The sequence below is a fragment of the Carassius auratus genome, chromosome 50 (genome assembly GCF_003368295.1).
Source record: "Carassius auratus strain Wakin chromosome 50, ASM336829v1, whole genome shotgun sequence".
Classification (NCBI taxonomy): Eukaryota; Metazoa; Chordata; class Actinopteri; order Cypriniformes; family Cyprinidae; genus Carassius; species Carassius auratus.
The window spans coordinates 2,086,876-2,106,875 of NC_039292.1; the positions used below are offsets into that span (position 1 = coordinate 2,086,876).

Below are 20,000 nucleotides of genomic sequence, written 5' to 3' on the forward strand. Positions count from 1 at the left end.
TTTGGCTGAACGTTTCGTTTTGTTTGGTTTCTCCAGGTGTATTTTCGACTGGAGTTTGAGTTCAACAGATCTATCTTCTTGAACTACGTCCAGATCACGCTGAAGGTCTCCAGGTGAGGTCGCGACCTTTGAACTGATAAGAATTTAATCTCAGTATTTTTAAATTTTTTGTTGGTGTATAAAATGAATGTGACTATTTTTATTTATTCAGTCATTTTTGTTTGATTTGTTTCGTGTGATTTATCTATTTGTTTCATCGCAGTGAAGGTGAAGAATTGTCTCCAGAGGACAACGTCAATGACATTTATCATAATCTGAAATATGAGGCTGATATTCTCTTCACAAGGTAATACCAGAGATATCTTAAAGCTAATCAATGATTATTTAATATTGAACGATTCATGCTTCTTTCAGAGATTCCAGCCCGTCCCGTTTTGAGCTCAAACCTGGGCTTGACCAGAGCCTCCCTGTTGGGACCGGACCACCCTTCAACATCTCTTATCAGGTCGGCTCCTCGTTTACAAACAAGGGTTTAAATAATAAAAATTAATAATCTTCAGAGCGAATCATACGCTGTGCATCTGAACAGAATAAATATGAAGATGTTTCTCCTGAAATTATTTGTTCTGCAGATCCAAAACCTCGGCGTGTTTCCCGTCTCTGAGCTTCTCTTCACGTTAAACGTCTTCGCTGTGACCAGAAACGCAAACACACTCCTGCGCCTCTCAGACTTGGAGATCGATCAGGTGCATTAATGTTTACAGATTTCTCAATCAATATATTTAAGCCCAAAACTACAATGAAATGCTCAGAAACTAAACAGAATGAATCCCTGTGGCTCCTGACGATATATCGAGGTCTTATGAAGCGAAACGATCAGCCTGTGCAAGAAACTGATCGTTATGTATAACATTATTAGCTGTAATCCAGAGCCATGGAGTGAACGAACGAATCATTCTTTTGAACTGATTCTTTTTAGTGAACTGTTTATCAGACTGTAGAATCTGAAACTTTTCCAGCAGCACCTTAATATATCGTTAAATCACCACGGGTGTTAATTTCGTGTTGCCTGCTATGCCTTTACTCACGGTTTCAGTTACAAATCTTCCTTACTGTTTGATGGACTGAGGATGAGTTAATTAGCAACACATTAACATTTTTGGCTGCACTGTCCCTTTAAGACTTCTGTTTGTTGATCTCAGACGGCTGGCTCGAGCTGCGCTCTTCCACGAGTCATTACCGTTGACTCGTCCTCGCAGGAAGATCTCTCCCTCAACACGCTCACGGTAACCTTCGCTCTTTTTACACACCTTCTAAAGTTTTGCGATACAGAAATTGCACCCATCTCCCGGGAAACAAATCAACACATGGTTAAAAGTGACAAGCTTGATGAAGACAAACCACCAAACCTGAATGATCTTGTTGGCTAAAGATAACACAAACACAAACATAAAGTTTGCATTCACTTAGTTTCCTCTCTGGAACATTCAGTTTCCAAGTGATCAAAAAGCCATTTCATGTTGTTCACGTTGTGTTCACAGAACACGTCCACCGAAGACACGTTATTAGCGCACTGTAGAATCAGTCTGGCTCCCCAAGCAGACGTTAGCATCACCGCCACAGGATCGCTCAATCTACACACTTTATTTGCTGTGAGTATCTCAGACGCTGGAAATCCAGCTAATAGTGTCTGGCATACACTGGAAAGCTAAACCTTGATCACCAGCTATCAGTTTTAAAATACAGCACTATATCTGTTATTGTAAACAAATCTAATATATTAAAATATATTAGTACTGTCAAACGATTAATCGCGATTAATCGTGATTAATCGCATCCAAAATAAAATATTTTGTTTATATATGTGTGTGTACTGTGTATATTTATGAAAAAAACATACATGTATATATTTTTTATATATATTTACATGTATGTAAATTTATATTCATATATAATTAATATTATATATAAATATTAACATTTTATATACTGTATAAACAAACATATTTTTGTCTTGTATACATGCATGTGTGTGTATTTAACTATACATCATAAATATACACAGTACACACCCACATATATATTATGTAAGCAAAAGCTTTTATTTTGGATGCGATTAATCACAATTAATTGTTTGACAGTAGTTATATATATGTGTGTGTTTAATGTATACACTAAAATAAATTAAAAAAATAACTGGAAAATAAATTAATTATATTTATCAGTTTATTTATATATTTATTATTTACAGTATATGTTATAATAATTATTATAATAATTTCTCACATCAGGCATTTGTTCAAAGTCATCATTATTTTACATGACAAACTGTATAAAAATTATATTTGTATTAATTATTTTATTATATTATCAAAATATAATAAAATAGAATACAGAACTATACAGAACTTTTACACCTCAACATATATAATAAATATAATAAAAAGAAAATGTGTATGCAATTTTATTGTATATATATATATATATATATATATATATATATATATATATATATATATATATATATATATATATACACACACACACATAACTTATTCATTAAAAAATATTATTAATAATTATTTAATAAGAATTACATTTTTCAGTCAAGCATCTGTTAAAATAATAATATAAATAAATTGTTATTCAAATGATTTATCTGTAATGATTATTATTCCACATCGTATAAAGGGAGTGAATATATATATATATATATACAGCACAACATCATCTTTTCCTCTTAGTTTTCCCAAATCAAGCTCTTGTGATGATTGAAATGCAAAGTTGGTGCAGGACATATGGAAGGGGAGTGTTTTAAATAAAACCATCTTGGTCTGGCTCCTCAGGTGAAACTGAAGCGCTTAGATCTGATAATGACTGCTTCAGTTGAGATGAACCCCTCGAGTCCGATGTTCCTCCACGAGGAGCGACCCATGAGACATGTGAGTACCTCCAGAACACTCTAAAACATATGAGATGATGCATCTGAGCTCCTTTATTAAATCTGCTAGACACCGAGGAGAAAGAAAGACCAGTCTCATATTGAAATGAAGTGTTTCGAAGTACACTAAATGACTGGAGTGATGCACTGCCCTCTTCTGGATAACATCTGTCAGGCTGTTTACTAGAGAACTGGTCAACTTTGACTTAACTACACACACATCTTCAGACATTCAGCTGTGCAGCTTTGCATATGAGGCCTGGTCTTGTACATCTGATTCTTCCAAGAATTTGACTTGAAGGTTTTGGATTGTGGTTGTGTAGATAATCCTGGAGATCAGGAAGGAGGAAGATTACCGGATTCCCGTCTGGGTGATTATCGGGAGCACACTGGGAGGACTACAGCTTCTGGCCCTGCTGGTTCTGGCTCTCTGGAAGGTCTGGGACGGTGTTTATTAACAGTTACCAAGATGATATGAACATATTTGTTAGTATAGACTTCTATTACTGTAGTGCATTTGTAAAAACACTTCATTTGGGTTTCAAAGAAGGAAATCAAGCCTCATTTTGGACTAATCCAGGTTGAATCTGCCTATAATTTTCTTGTTTTTCCATGTATCAGCATATTAATATGCATGCAGCACAACAAAGAGGTTTAAAATCCCAAAAATGGCACACTTTAGGCAACATTCGAATCATTTATAAGCTAATGTGATCATACTTGGCAATGGTTTTATTGGTAACTAATACTAAAACTAATAAACAATGTTTTTTTGTAATTGAAATAAAGATGAAATAATATAAATATCCCTTGTATAAAAGCTTGATAACATTTTACAATAAGGTCCCATTAGTTAATGTATTACCCATCATGAACAAAAAATGAACGATACATTTATTACAGTATTTATTAATATTTGTTAATGTTAGTTAATGAAAATACAGTCGTTCATTGTTAGTTCATGTTAATTTACAGTGTATTAACTAATGTTAACAAGCACAACTTTTGATTTTAATGATGCATTCAATGTTGAAATGAACATTTTATTCATGTTAACTACAGTAATTAACTAATGTTAACTAATGAACCTTATGTAAAGTGTATGTAATCTAAATAAAATGTTGTCTAGTTGAAATACTAAAATTAATAAAACACTAAAACTGAAATAAAAACAAATAAAAATGTCAAAATATATAATTATATTAGATTTACTAAAACGTAAACCAAAATTGCAAATATTTCTTTGGCAAATAACTTTAATTAAATAAGTTGACGTACTAAAATTACTCAAATTTAAATAAAAATTTTAAAAAAATAAAAATTATAAAAATTAATAAAGCACATAACAAAATTACTAAAACTGAAAATATAAAAATAAAATCTAATTCAAAATATAAATAAATGCTATAATAGAATAAATAATATTAAAATAAATCAGATTTTTTTTTTTTGTTTGTCTTTAGGCTAACAAATGGGCTTTATGTTTGTTAAATCACCAACTGAAATCCCTTTTTAATTAAATGTAAATTAATTTTATGCATTTAGCAGACGCTTTTGTCCGAAGCAACATACAGTGCATTCAGGCTATACATTTTTTAACTAACATGCGTCCCCTGGGAATCGAACCCACAACCTTATGCGCTGCTAACACAATGCTCTACCACTTTAATCCAGAGCCAGGCTTAATTCTGTCCATATGCTCCAGATTAAGCTAAATGTACATATCAGAACATTCATTTACACAGCAAACCCTTTATTTAAGGTCAGATCTCACGGTCTCTCTTTCATCCGCAGCTGGGATTCTTCCACAGGCAAAAGAGAAAGAGGGAAGAGCAGGCGACCAATGAGAAGACAGCAGAGGATCAGTAAAGCCACGGCGACCTCCTCAACCAATCACTCAGGGACTTTGTCAGCCAATCAGCTGCTCTTGAGCACTGCCACGCCCTCCCGCAGTCCGGTGCAGAACCAATCAGCTCGCTTCCCCTGGCCACACAGAAGATGGGAAGTTTGAGACTTTGAAGAGGATGAAAGTACTACCAGACAATGGTTTGAACCATTTTGAGAGGTTTTGGTGGTGATTAATTGTTTGTGTATCATGAAACAAACCTCAGATTTTGGAACAGAATCGATTTTTTTCTTTCTTTTTCTTTCTGCAGCATAAATTCAAGCTGATGCACTTGCACAACAATTGTGAACTTGAAATCTGTAAATATTAAAGAAGTTCAGCAATATAATATAAAACAATGATACAATTATTATGCACCTTAATGCATTTGGTTGAACCATCCGTTCAGGATTTATATGTGAGAGACATATCTTTCATGTCCGTTTCGGTGTTCTTCATCATTTGCTTTTTACGCGGTTCATTTAAATCACTTAAATTCTGTAGTATGAGATTATTGAAAATATTACAGTTATTTGCATTTAAAATCAAGGTTTTTATAAAGATGTCAGTCTGATCGAATTATGAGTCAGGAAAGATATTAACATTTCTAATTTCTAACTCGTCACACTGGAAAAGTGAAAGCTCACATTGAGGGATGCATTACTGTGTGCAGTTGTGTACATTTTGATGAATGTAGGAAGTTATGCAATGCAATGCAAAAAAAAAGCATACTGTGTGCAGTAAACACACAAGTCGTTTAGTGGTTATGAACATAGTCTCTCAATCAAAAAATATGCAACTTTCTTCTGACATGGCTTCCACGGTTTAAGACAGCGTGGTGATTCTACTGTCACTTGTTTTGATTATTGTAATTTATGTCGCCATTAATTGCATGTAAAGATGACAGCTTGAATGTTTTTATTTTTTATTATTATTATTGCTCTACTGAATAAATTAAAATCATCTACATCTTGCATGGCTTGAGAGTGAGTAAATTCTCATTGAATTTGAATTTTTGGGTTAACTACTTCTTTAAAATTCGCAGTTCAAACACAACAGAAGCACTCAGAGTCTGATAGGCGTCTTTGATTGATGTTTTTAATCTTGTTTGATTTGGTTTGGAAATAAAAACATATTGAGCCATCTCCAGTGATTACAGATTCGGCCACATTCAAGCAGACTGGCTCTCAAACACACACACACACACACACACACACACCCACACACCAGCACCATACAGAATAAGGCCACGTGACTCAAAAAGAGCTCTATCACATGTTCATTAACCCAAGTCAGAATTACAGACTCGCTAATTGGCTTTACAGTGGCGTCATGATTAAAAAATGAAAACAAAACAATTATAAATGTCCAACTTCTGGTTACAGGCACGTTTTAATATTCAAATAAAAGAAATCCCCTGGCACAGAGTTTAGCTTTAAGTCATCAACACTCAACTATTGATTCCTTATAAAATAGACATTTTTGACTCTGTTTTTAAATAAACCTTTTTATAAAAGAGCAGCTCGTTAAAAAGAGCCGTTCACATTGTCATGACTAAAGTTCAACACACAACTGAATGCTGTTCGTCAAAAGAAGAAAAGCCTCAGTTTTCAAAATAAAATTATTTTGCGCTGCATCAGCATTACCATCCTCTATGATCTGTTAAAAAAAGAGCCAGGATGAAACCGAAAACTCATGCAGCAGTCAGATCTCCCAAATGGATCAACAGGTAAATTAGTAAATTGCTAGTACTAAACAAGATCAAATTAGAAGTCCTCAGCACCGTTCGCCAGGTTAAAACCAACTCCAAAACCCAGATCTGACAAAAAAACTAAAACACAGGTCAGTGGTATTCAACAAACTCCTCCAGACTTTTGGGAATCTGGTTCTGATACAAGATCCGATGTTGTCGCACGGCGCGAGCCGCCAGGCATTTCAGGCTCATCTTCATCTGCGTCTTCAGAAGGATTTCAGAAACCCCCGTCGTGCTCTTATCAAGCGGGGTCTTCTTTTGCTTGTTGGTCATGTCCGTATGTGCGCCGGCTTCCACGAGGCTGATCATGATGGAGTGGAGCGTCAAGAAGTCGCTGATGGGACGGTTGTACTGTACGATGAGATGTAAAGGGCTGTTCCCTTCATAGTCCACGGCGTTGACCTGTGCGCCGCAGTCGATGAGCAGCTTGGTGACTTGCGCGTTAGGAAAGCTGCACACGTCGTTGGTGTGGAAGTCATCTACTGGCGTACTAGAGCTAGCCGCTAGGTGCAGAAGCGTCAACCCCTCTCGAGATCGCGGGTCAAGGCGTATCAAGTCGTAGATCTGTTTGTTTATTCGCCCTCGTTCCTCTTCGCCGCACTGCGTTTTCGTAGAGATGCAAACCAGGTAGAGGAAAGTGAACACGTTGGTTTCGTAGCTTTCTGTGGCTGCCGGCAACTCCGCATCGGAGGTGGACCTCACGCGCGCCAAGCTGCGGCGGATTTCCAGGACGCTGGCGCGCAAAACGTGTTCGACGTCCGATGCGTGGACCGGCTCCTTCAGATGGACCATTTGCGAGAACACTTGCGCAAATCTCAAGAGGTCTTTATGCGTGCTGCGGTTTCCTTGTTGGCGTAGATGCAAAGCGTGCAGCCAGAGTTTGATGCACTGTTCGAACTCCATGTTGTCGGCGTAGACCGCGCCGCGATATATTATGGGATGCGACACGTCTATGTTATCCGCACCCAGAATTCGTTCGCGAATCATTAGGCCTTCCATGTGTAGTGCGTCCCGGTCGTGTTGAATGGCCTCTAAGTCTCGCAAAGTCCTGCACTCTGCCCTCCCTCCGTACGCCACGACAGGAGACGCTAACTCTTTGGCGATGACCCTCTCTGGATCGCGAAATCGCTCCAGCATGGCGAGGTACAAATAGTGGTAGGTCTTAAGAATGTCGTAATTCTCTCGGTCATTGGCGAAAGATGCTCCGAGGAGTTCCAATGCTTCGATGCGGCTATGCATATCGCAATCTGCATGCGACAGCAGTAGCTCTACGACGTCCGCCTTGCAGCTCTCAGCTGCCACTTTCAGTGGCGTCATGCCATGTCCGTTAACCACTATCGCCGCTTGGCATCGCACCAACTCCTTCACGATATCCAGATGCCCGGCTTCTGCGGCGAAGTGCAGCGCGGTGGCCCCGCAGTGAGCTTTGGAGTTGGGATCCGCGCCCCGCTCCAGCAGGAAGTAAACAACGTCAGTGTGGCCCTTGTAGGCAGCGATCATCAAACAAGTGTTGCCGTATTTATTAGCGATGCTGATGTCAGCCTTGTGCTCCACGAGATATTGTACGATGTCCAGCCGGCCGTCGAAGCAGGCAGCCCTGAGCGGGGTGGAGTTTGTGAGGGTGGTGTGGTTCACGTTAGCGCTGTGCGAAACCAGCAAACGCACCACCTCGAAATGCCCAGCACCAGCTGCGCACCAAAGAGCAGTGGCGCCATCAATAATATACCTGTAAGAGCGAGACACACGTCAGTATAATTTAACATTTAAAATGCATAATTTCAGTTAGGGCGAAGAAAAGCTTTTGGCTTCTCTCTCGAGGCCACAAGAGGGCGCATCGAGCTAAATATTACTAATGCACATATATTCAATGCATAAAAAAATTATTATGTTTAATAAACCAATTATAATTAAGTTGCTTAAACACCTATAAACAAAACAGCATTATTGTACGAATGCATAGTTACAAGCCAATTACAGGGTACATTTTTAACTTATAAACATGAGATGTAGCGGGATTGGGAAATAAACCACGGCATAAAGTCTCGAAACACATTGTTTCAAAGTTGCACATTTTTACGTGGGTTTCTAAACATGCGGCTCTTTGTGCGAGACGCGAGTGCAATGCTGATATATGTCCCTCTAGAAAAAGGGATAGTTCACCCAAAAATGAAAATGTTATGTTTATCGGCATCCATGATGTAGGTGAACTTCCTTCAGAAGTGCCCTGGGGGTAAGCAGATAAACATCTAATTTTCATTTTTGGGTGAACTAGTCCTTTAAGATTGAAACTGACATCTTAAAGACGATTCTCAGATGTTTGTCCACAGCGGATGCTTCCAGATGAAGCGATGGACATGTGTTCTCTGGGATAGGTGTGAGAAACAAACAACGCACCCGTCAAACCGCACAGTCCCGGTCTGTTCGGTGTCCACCTTGTAATGGTTCAGAAGCAGCCGGACCACCTTGTCGTGTCCGTTCCGAGCAGCTATAATGAGCGGCGTGGACCTCTGTCCGGCGTCCTGGGTCACGTACTCCAGCAGGTGCCGGGTCTGGACGCCGGAGTGGTTCAGGAGCAGGGCGGCCAGGGTCAGGACTCGACCCTCACCGGCCGCTCTGTGAACATACCGGGCCAGGGACTCCAAGCGGGCCAAAGCCGGTGCCTCCGCCATCTGATCTCAGAACAGATCAAACCGACTCCCATTAAAACCCTCAGCCTGAGCTCTACAGCTCATCTATGGAGAGCTTCCTCTGGACTTACTGACATTTACAGCTGACCTCGATTATAACACGATGGGTTATTAATATGAGATACTAATAATGGGAAATAACATATATAGTAAGCGAAATAATATAGAATGTTTAAATATGAATCTCTAATCCTGACGTAATCTGTTCGATTCAGTGACTTTCACACGGGATACTCTTTCACTTCTAAACCAAACGAATTAATATGTTTCAGTCCACCACTTTCAGATCGCGATGAATCCCGCCGATCACTTCAACAGAACCAATCCGGACTTCGTCGATGTTTAATACGATTTAATGCTCAGAATCTGCGCTGGATGTGTCGGTGTCTTTCACCTCTGGCAGTAACGACGACCGGAAATGAAGTCGGCAATAACAGGAAGTGCGACACTGGGATTCCTGGACGGCCTTTTCGAAATAAAAGTCCCATCAAATAAATCCCAATACTTAAAAGTAAAATATGACAGAGGAAACCCGTATTCTCTATATGTGATATTATATAATGTAATGTAATGTAATACTTTACTATATTATACAATAGAATTTATGTGTTTCTGTAGATGTCCTCCACAATGTCAGAAGCACGGATCTGTTACCAAATTTTCTTTTATAATAATAATAAAAATAAAATTTTAACAAAATGTGGTCTGACAATATTTATACATCACTGTAAAGTAAATAATATTAGTATAAAATAATAAGAAAATGCAAGAAACAATATTTTAAATTGTATTTTTGAAAACAATAAAAGAATAAAACAATATGGAAAAAAATATATATATATATATACACATAATTATATAAAACATAATTTTATTTTATATTATTTAATAAGAAATATAAATAAATCTAATATGCATGTATGTATGTATGTGTATTAAATATGTATATATATATATATATATATATATATATATATATTTTTTTTTTTTTTTTTTTTTTTTTTTTTTTTTAAGTCTTTGCATCGGGTTGAATCCTACTTAGAATCGCATTCAAAAGCCAGAAGCTCTTTGATGCCTCCCCAAACCCCTGCAGCCGGAGATATTGTGTTGGGATTTAAGGGAAACATATCGGATGGGATTAAAGTGTGTTTCCCACGGCGTTCCAGAGATGCTCTGTATCCGCTTTCTTCGTGTTCTTTATCTGTAAATGGAGGAAGAGTCTGGATGCATCCCAAATCATCATCATTTTCACTCAGTTTAATTAGTTTAGTTTGTTTTTAGGTCAGTAATTAGTGATTGAACAAACCCCAACATTAAGTATTCAACTCGTCCCACTTCTCTATTGAGTTATAAAACTAAAACATAAAAAAATCTAATAAAAAAAAAAAAACATTAAATGTTACTTGTAAAACAAATGACAATTTTAAATTAAAATGAACTTTTACTGCAATGAATAAATAAGTTAATGATTATTTTATTTAGTTTCAGGTAACTGTATTAACAGTGTTTCACACATCTACCGAAAATAAACATTAATATTTAATTTTTTGTATGTTTTGCTTTTTACATAATTTATCAATATTTTTGTGAAAAAGTGTGTTTTAACTTCTTAAATATCATTCATAGTTTCAATGATAATTATAAAGATGCTTCACATTTTTTAAAGTATTTTATTGTAATACTGCATGCATTGTCTAGTTAAATGTAATATACACCATTTATACACCATACATCATTTTTCCACAGTATTGTGTAAGGTATATCAAAAGCCAGTTAACATGTTTTAACGTTATTTTCCCTTTAATATCTTTACACTGCATGCATCTGTTTTAAAAATATTATTTTAATATCATATTGCACCGAGACTGAAGCCAATAGAGTTTATTTTTTCATTGGAAATAACTGAGCAGTTACTGCAAGACAAACACATGCGGGTGATTCTCACGAAATCGTAGTTTCAAAGATTTCATATATGACATTTTAAAAAATGTTTGTATCAACAAATTTTCTTTTTAAGCATTAAGAGCCAGGTCTGAAGTGTCGGTGACCATAAATTGAAATAAGTTTTACTGACAATTTAACAATTTTTTGAACATATTTTCCAAAACATGTCGTTAAAAATCTCATTACCGTAACACTCTGAAAAGTCCAGTGCAATGGGGAAAAATAATACATTTTCACATTTTTAAAAATGGTTTATTAACAGTCATGCACAGTTACTTGAAACTTTGGTATAAAATATATTTTTATAATAACTTTTTTATGTGTTTTTCAATTATTTCTCTCATTACCGCAACACCTTCTGCATTTTGCAACCCATTTTTATTATTTTTTTCATTAAAAACTGAAATATTTTCAAAATGATGTGGCAAACCTGAAAGAACATAATGTATAGATTCTGCACATATATTTAAAAGCAGACTACTATTTTTCAATTTCTTAAATAAATCTTAAAAGAATGCATGTTGCGGTAATGATACATAGGTTACGGAAATGAGGTTCATGATTTCGGTAATGATAATAGGCATATTAAGTATGTGGTATAGTCAAACAAATAATATTTAATGTAGAAAATAAATTAGATAATATTGGCATAAATTATTTTGCAGTGCTTCATAACTAGATAACATAGGGTAAAAACACCAGGGGCCATTTTCACAAAATATTTTAAGTGAAACTAAATGTTGCTCCTAACTCCACATCTTTAGGACTCTTTGACTCTTCTTCAAGTACTTCATAAAGTGTTTCTATGTAAAAATCAGCTCTTAAATCTGTGAAAAGTTAGTGGTAGTCAAGAGGACAGCTAAATCACAAAGACCAAATCATACACAATCCTAAAATGGCTGTTTCCACAGCAATCCAGTTTGGATTTATTTTACCTTTGTACTAAATCTTACTGTCATATCAGCCATAATAATTCAAGTCTGTTAATTAAAAGGCTGCTTATACATATAACAATTATTTATAAGATGCAGACATGTAGAGGCTGACAATTAGTTGAACATATGCTTGTTTAATTAGTGACACTCTAGTTCAAACTTTATTTGAATATTGCAACATTTTTATTTTGAAATCTTTATTTGATTATGGCAACATGATATCTCATTCTACAATATTTCTATTATAAAATAACTGACAGATACCCATCCCTTATCAGCCAATCACTGTGGGTGTAGTTAGTAATCATGCTGACATCATCCATACCAAAAAGGTCATCCTCACTCTTTTTCTTAGCTTAAGATTTCTCCCCATTCCTTAGTAAAATTCTGTCACAGCTGCTTTATGAATAAGTTTTAAGAGAAGCTGTTTAAAGGGGACCCTGTGGTTTTCCACAAAAATAAATACTTAATAGTGCAATGTTAGAAAACAAACGAGACTAATATTAGTTTTGTAATTTTAGTTTTATTATTAAAAAATATTCACAATACATTATTACAAAATAATGTTTCTTATTTTATTTTATATTTTTTGTAATAATCATATAATTATGTAATAACTATTTATTAATTGTCATTGACAGTGGGAATGTAGTCTTTGATAACTCAAGTGGATTTTTTTTGTTTACCTAAAGTTTTTCCAAAATCGCTCATTCCTAAAAAGATGGTTCACAATATTTTTTTCTTTTTTCCATAAAGATGTTCTCCTTCAATTTAACCCTAACCATTCTTTAATAATTGTTTTTGAATTAGAATTTAAAACTGCTGCATTTTGTCATATTTAAATACACTGCCATTCAAAAGTTTAGCATCAATAATAAAAAATATAATGCTCAGTATAAAAATCATTACACTTATAGAAAGTCCTCATAATGATAGATGCACCAACATTTGTGTAGGCTTCCCAACAATTTTTGATAACTACTCTACTGCTGTAACCTCTCACCCATAATGTCTCTCTCCTTCCTGGGATTTGGTGGGTTGGTATAAACGTTTTCTCTGAAATTGGTCACCCTAGCCTTTGCTTAAGCTTTTTTGTTTTGTTATTAAATAATTTAATTTAATTTAATAACTAATTTTATACATTTAAAAATAGTCTGTATGATTAAATTCTCATTACCGAAAAAGAGGTTCTCTCTACCGCAACTGGCCTTAAATTGTTGCGGTGAGTGAAAATGGTGTTGTGGAGGATGAGGTGTCTTAGCATGTTTTGCTAACAACAGAGAAACCATGATGATTTAGCAAATTTTTTACTCAGTGTATATAATCAGGCATTAATGAAGTATATTTTCATAGAAAATTTATAATCTAATATTTTTCTAAATGTGGAAAACTACCCGTTTCGGTGATGATAATCAATTTGTCGTGTACACGTTCTGACAAGAGAATTTTACACTTTTAACTGGAACAGTATGAAGATATCTGCCTACCTTGTTGGTATTTTGAAGGTTCTGCCTCATGTGTTGCTTAATTTAAAATCAAGATTTATATTTAAAAACAATTTGTGTGCATAAATGACCCTCAAAAAATATTGCGGAGGATGAGAACATTAGTCATGGACACTTAATATTTCCACTATTGTATCATTATTATTGTACATGAATATTCAATCTGTCATTTTTCTGTCATGTGAAAAATTATAGAAGAATATCCATTTACTTTTTTCAGAATATTTTTATTGTAATTTGTTTAAATTACAACATAACATAAATTAAGATACAGCTGGACGCATTGCGGTAATGAGAATTTCAGCAGAAAACGCAATAAAATGCAAAAATAATTAATTCCTATGTTGAAATTACTCTTTGTGCAAGGTAGAGAACAGTATTGTCTTTATTATGGTGTTTTTATTTATTACTAAATTGCATGTTTAATATCTAAAATCACTAGTGACATGGCGTTTCAACAGTTTCGTGAGAATGACCCATGCAAATCCTGATGCAGAAACAGAGAGAGAACTAAACATGAAGCGAGGAAATCTTGATACTGTTGGTTTAGATTCATGATAACGATGCAATCTCGATTTCCTCTTAAACAGATTGACTCAGTTTATACCAAAACAAATCCTTCATTTACGATTAAAGAGAGATTCTTTGCCAAACTGTATCCAATCCTTATCAAACAAAAAGCATTTTTATCTGTCATCTGGATGCATTTCAAACAAAAATGTGTTATGGTTTTACTTCAGAGTTAACAGCAAAATAATGATTGCTTTCAAACCGTTTTCCTAAGCACCGCCCCTTTTGCGCCACATCTGTCAGTCAAACAGACAGCCCCGCCCCAAACTCACTCTACTGTGCAGATGTTCCCATTATATAAAAAGGTTATTGTTAACTATCAATTCCCTGATGGGGAAAAATTAACAGGCTTTTTAATTCTCACTTGGTTGAATCAAGCAGCTCATAGAAAATGATCATTGAGTGCCTTGTGAACCTTAAACTGAGATACTGGAAGTATTTGAACATCCAAACAAATGACTCACATCAGTGTTTATTTATCGCACGGACGTCCTATTAAACCTAAAAAGCCCCAGGTAAAGTCAACAGTGTAAACTTTGCTTACTAAGTTAAATAAACTTGAAATCTGTAGGAGTGCATGGATAAAACTCAACAATAACAAGTGCAGGCCTCAGTGCTCGGGACATCCAGATAAGGACAGAAAACACAGAAAGATGGTTTATAAAGTCTCCTGGAAGAAAGACAGAGCACTGAAAGCCCCACGCTACACATTCACAGTGTTTTTAATTGAAGGAAGTGTCATTTGAGCTGACATCACATGTGGTGCTGCTGATGAAATGAAGCCCTGCTTGACAAATGTGATGAAGTGTACTAAATATAAACCATCCACGATGAATATAACTCTCAGCCTGTCAGACATGATCAAACGTCTTCTGTATCTAAAGCGTTTTGGCAAAGCGCTTAGACTCTGCCTGTCCCAGATAAGAGCAGCGAGTTGGACTTCTCCACGTTTCCATAAAATGCACAGGAGAGGTAAAACTACATTACCCATAATGCATTGTGACGTGTGCCGTTCTAAACCAGATGTGGGATATTGCTACTTTATATCTCTGATTTACAACAACAAAGTCATTTCTGTTTAATATTATTCTTTAGTAGAGCTGGTATATAACTTAAAAATTGTAATATGATTCCAAATTACATGACAAAAATTACAGTTAGTATCGTAATCCATTACATTACATATAATTGGACTACTTTTTGGTAACTTTTAGATTACTTTTGACCTAATTCATTTATCATATTGATTTAAATAGAGTAATCTTGTCCCATATTGATGGGAAAAAATAAAAAATACAAAGAGTGAGACAATAAATTTTGCTCTTTATAAAGTGCAAAAACTATGCTTTAATAGATGTTTTCTTTCCTCTAGTCTGAAACAAGACATGTTATGTAAGAAAAATAGCCCGAAATATCTGTGCATGAAATACAATTCAGATCATATCGGCGTATAGAAATTACTCATTTTTAAAATGTTTCTAGTTCCTAATTATCTTGCTATTAAATGAATTAATTTAAATAATGCGGTTTATGTTTGTCTCAGTGCACAAGGATGGCGTATGAAAGACATATAAACGAGAGGTTTTGCAAAAATGATGACATTTCTGATGCTGAGCAAGCTTCAAAACCGCAGTAAATCAGAAGCAGCGTGTCACAGAGACACAGCCTCTAAATCTTCCTAAAACAGCAAAAAAATAAATAACTATACCCAAGCAAGACCATATTTAACTGATAAAGCAGCTGCCAAACTGCTTCAATCATTAACTACCAACCGTGGGATTGTTTTCACAGTCACCAGACGCATCTGACGTTTTTACTTCATAAAGATTGATGCTTTAAAGTCGACTTTTTATTAATAACGTATTTAAGTAGTTAATATTTCGTATTATTGGGTTTGTATTTGTAATTCCGATCACATAGCCCTCTTGTGTTTATCGAGAGTAGATTATTTTATACAGGTTGTGCCATATGGTACGAATCACAAATGACTTTTTAAATGATCTGCTTTGAAAACAATAAATGCGTGCACCTCTAAATGCCTCTCTCTGTATAAAAACATGTTTAAGCAATTTATTATAAGTTATAAAAAGCGAGAACTGAAAGCCAGTTGTGTTGTTTTGTGAACCTGCATCACGAAGCTCATAAATTCCCCTGTTGTTGTGTTATTGTTTGCATGGATTCATGTGTTGAGATGATAAACTGAGGATAGATTTACTCCCTGAACCACAGACCTGCTGTCAAATGTTAATAAGATGGAATAACAATAAAACTGTGTAATTGTGTTTATGAGGAAAACAAACATTGCTATGATAAGACCGGACTTTATTATGCCCTTCAAATAGACAAGATAATAACACTGTTTCCATTCATTTCCTCTCGGACCCTCAGCTTCACATGTTGAGGTCACTGACACAGCTTTATTACACTTCAGATCAGCAATACACTTTAATTATTTCAGAATTTCCAGGCAATACATTCAAACAACAAAAAGCAGACCGGAAACCAGATATGAAAAAAATCTGCATTTACAGAATGATCATTAATGAAATTATTTCAATCTTAGGGATTATTTATTATTTTAGTCTTAAATGCAATTAATTAAATGCAAGTGAAAATGAAAAGATAATTTAATATTTGTATTTATAAATAAATAGTTCAAAGAGGTATAAATAAATCTTAATATTATATTATATAGAACTATATAAGATTTCCTGTTGTATCTTTATGCCATTTTAAAGATGTATAAGCAATTGTAGATATTAAATGCACTTCTTTCTAGTTAATTTATTATTATTATAAATTTTAATGCAAAAATATTTTACCCTGAAAACATTAGGCTGACCAGATATTTATAATAAATAATTCTCAAATATGCATGTGTGTGTGTGTGTGTATTTTTTAAGATAATTGCATGAATAAACATTTATAATGATTTAAAATCTTTTTTCTTGTTCTCTCTCTTTATTTCCTCCAAGCATCAGTAAAAGTGGAAAATATCAAAATGTCATCGCAGTTAAGCTCAGTGTTGTGTGTCGATAGGCTGTACATCCAGGTCTGCTTCAATGCACACGTTTACACCGAATAAAACCAGTCTTCAGAATTCAGAAATCTGGACAGAAGCGTGAAAAAAGCCCCGGATGCACGGGTCGCAAAAGACAAGTTGGTACGAACGTTTAAGGATGCGACATGTTGAAACATCTCTTGAGAGAATATAATAAAAAGGGTCAAACGACATCCCTGTAAAGTTTTGTAAAAGTTCCCTTTATCCTCCTCCAGAACTGTGTCTGGAGTCAACAGCGCGCTTTTACGCACGGCTTTGCGCGTGTCCGTGGACGGTTACGCGTCGGTTTGTCCGTTCACTACCGACAGTCTGTACTCCTCGGTGTCCATCACGTTCAGGGGAATCACCGCCTGGCTGTCGTCGCGCTCCTTCACGGTGCCCGAGAACGGGCGGATCTGACAGCTGTTGGCGATCGCGGGCGACGAAATCCTCCAGAAGAAGTCCTTCAGCATTTTCCTGAACTCCCTGCGCATGAGGCAATACAGGACCGGGTTCAGGCAGCTGTTCGAGTGCGCCAGGCAAATGGTGACCGGGAACACGTACATGTGGAGCGCGTAGTAGACTTTATCCCAGTGGACCACGTTAAACTTGACCAGGACTCCCCAGAAGGTGATGGCGTGGTTGGGCAGCCAGCAAAGGAAGAAGGACAGGACCACGATCGTGACGGATTTGGTGACTCTGGACCTGCGCTTGGGGAGGTTGTTGTTCATGCTCCGCAGGCGAATGAGGCGCAGGAGGAGAAGGTAACACACGACGATGATGAGCATCGGGAACACGAACGCCACCAGGATCTTCTGCAGGTGATAGAGCGCGTGCCAGTGCTGGCCGTTGGGGACGCGCAGGAGACACAGCTTGACGCCGTTAATCGATCTCACCGTGGAGAAGATCGCCGTGGGGACCGACGCCACGGAGGCCAGGAGCCACAGGAGCGCGCTCACCAGCTTCACCGAGCAGCGCGTGTTGCGCGTGCGGTCCTTGAGCGCGGACGCGACAGACCAGTAGCGCGTCACGCTCATGGCGGTGAGGAAGAACGCGCTCGCGTACACGTTCATCACGGTCACCGTGACCACCACCTTGCACATGACGTGTCCGAACGGCCAGGTGAAGTCGAGCGCCGTGTCCACGGCCCAGAAAGGCAGCGTGAGGACGAACTGGAAGTCCGTGACCGCCAGGTTCATGATGAAGTGGTTGATCGTGGACTTCTTCCTCCCCTGCCGGACCCTCATGAGGAAGAAGACCAGCAGGTTGCCCACCAGACCCACCGCGCACACCACCGAGTACACGATGGACATCATGACGCGCAGCCCCAGCGTGCCGTCCGAAGCCAAGTCGATGTCCTCCAGCTCGTACGCGGAGCCGTTCGCGGAGCTCTGGTTCTGGAAGTCCGCCATCCTGTCCTGCCACAGCTCGGCGTCAGGTGCCCGGTGCAGCCCGGATCTGTGGAGGGCTTGCATCACCGTCAGAGTCGAGGGAGGGAACACTAGGAGAGCGGGCGAGGGGTTCGCGTCTCTCCGGGACACAGCGATGAGGCTGGAGGTTCCCGCGCCATGACGCTGGAGAAGGACGCGCCGCGCGGGGCTTTATCAAACCTGCGCCATCCGAGGCCCCGCCCACAGACGGGACGCTCCTCCCTCGAGACGCCTGCGATCCGCGCTGGAAAAATTAGTCGGAATGCGCACGGGCTTAAAAGTGAAAAAAAAAGTAAAATAATAATTAGCTTTATTTGTATTTCTTCTGAGAGGAGCACATTTTTTTCGAGCTGACTAACATCCGATACAGTTACACACTAACGTTTGGGGAACTGTGTGGGGAAAAACATCTGATGTGTGACATTAAATCAGATCCGGGCATTACAGAAGTAATACATATTAATACATACAGGTCGCCTGCTAAACTTTACTTTTTACTTTTATAATAACATTTGAACATGAATAAAGTGGTAAACAGTCTCAGAAACATAAATCATTTTAGACTCCTTGCCATTTCTATAAATAATTTTTTTTATATAATTTTGGCCACACCTACAATTTTTGAATCACAGAAATAAGCAGCAGGACCAAAAAAAAAAATGGAAATAAGTAAATTCATATATTAATATAATATATTAATTAATATAATTATATTAATATAAAATGGCCACACACACTAAATTTGCATCAAAACAATGGAAGTAAATAAATTAATTAATTAATAAAGATTATATTATAATGTTATTTATTGTATATTAGAGTTTGGGGCATTTTAATTTGCATATTAATATAGCTAATTATATAGGCCACGCCTCCAATCGTGTACCACAGAATTATGGAGGACCAAGCTTAAAAGGGTAAAAATAAATAAATAATAATATTAAAAATATATATATACATAATTATATATTCATAAAATATAAAATAAAACAGAAAGTAATAAATAACTCAAACATTTTTTTAATTTTGAAGGTCTTTTTACATCTTTTGATTTTTATTAAATATTAATATAATCATATTGGCCACACCCACGACATATGAAAGGTCAAAAACAATGGACATAAATAAATTAAAAAGTAAACAGATTGTGCAACAGATCCAGAAAAAAAGGCTCATGCATTTATTTTTGAAATAATATAGATAATTATATAGGTCTCTCCTCAAAGCATGTACCACAGAATGATGAAGGACCAGATTTAGAAACAGAGGAGAAAAAGTATACATGCACAGTGAATGAATAATGAACAGGA

At 36.6% G+C, this 20,000-nt stretch overlaps 4 protein-coding genes across 11 annotated transcripts in view; 2 read left to right on the plus strand and 2 right to left on the minus strand.

Annotated features, from left to right (window-relative positions):
• Positions 1-4,847, plus strand: part of LOC113066616 (integrin alpha-11-like) — a 46,053-nt gene extending 41,206 nt beyond the window's left edge. The window contains exons 22-30 of the mRNA XM_026238553.1: positions 37-113; positions 263-346; positions 415-505; positions 633-746; positions 1,203-1,286; positions 1,542-1,652; positions 2,847-2,942; positions 3,265-3,378; positions 4,736-4,847. Coding sequence (XP_026094338.1) covers positions 37-113; positions 263-346; positions 415-505; positions 633-746; positions 1,203-1,286; positions 1,542-1,652; positions 2,847-2,942; positions 3,265-3,378; positions 4,736-4,810 — 846 coding nt within the window. The 3' untranslated portion in view covers positions 4,811-4,847. The remainder of the gene's footprint in view (positions 1-36; positions 114-262; positions 347-414; positions 506-632; positions 747-1,202; positions 1,287-1,541; positions 1,653-2,846; positions 2,943-3,264; positions 3,379-4,735) is intronic.
• Positions 1-20,000, plus strand: part of LOC113066589 (neogenin-like) — a 1,074,835-nt gene that overhangs the window by 773,235 nt on the left and 281,600 nt on the right. The gene's annotated exons all lie outside the window — the stretch shown is intronic.
• LOC113066596 (protein fem-1 homolog B-like) lies at positions 6,200-9,668 on the minus strand. Its single transcript, XM_026238518.1, has 2 exons — positions 8,974-9,668; positions 6,200-8,305 (listed from the first exon to the last, which is right to left on the minus strand). Exons 1-2 carry the CDS (start codon positions 9,246-9,248, stop codon positions 6,670-6,672), a joined length of 1,911 nt encoding a protein of 636 aa, XP_026094303.1. The 5' UTR covers positions 9,249-9,668; the 3' UTR covers positions 6,200-6,669.
• On the minus strand, positions 17,498-18,889 carry LOC113066603 (relaxin-3 receptor 1-like). The gene has a single exon (XM_026238529.1). The coding sequence runs from the start codon at positions 18,733-18,735 to the stop codon at positions 17,557-17,559; it is 1,179 nt and encodes a 392-aa protein (XP_026094314.1). The 5' UTR covers positions 18,736-18,889; the 3' UTR covers positions 17,498-17,556.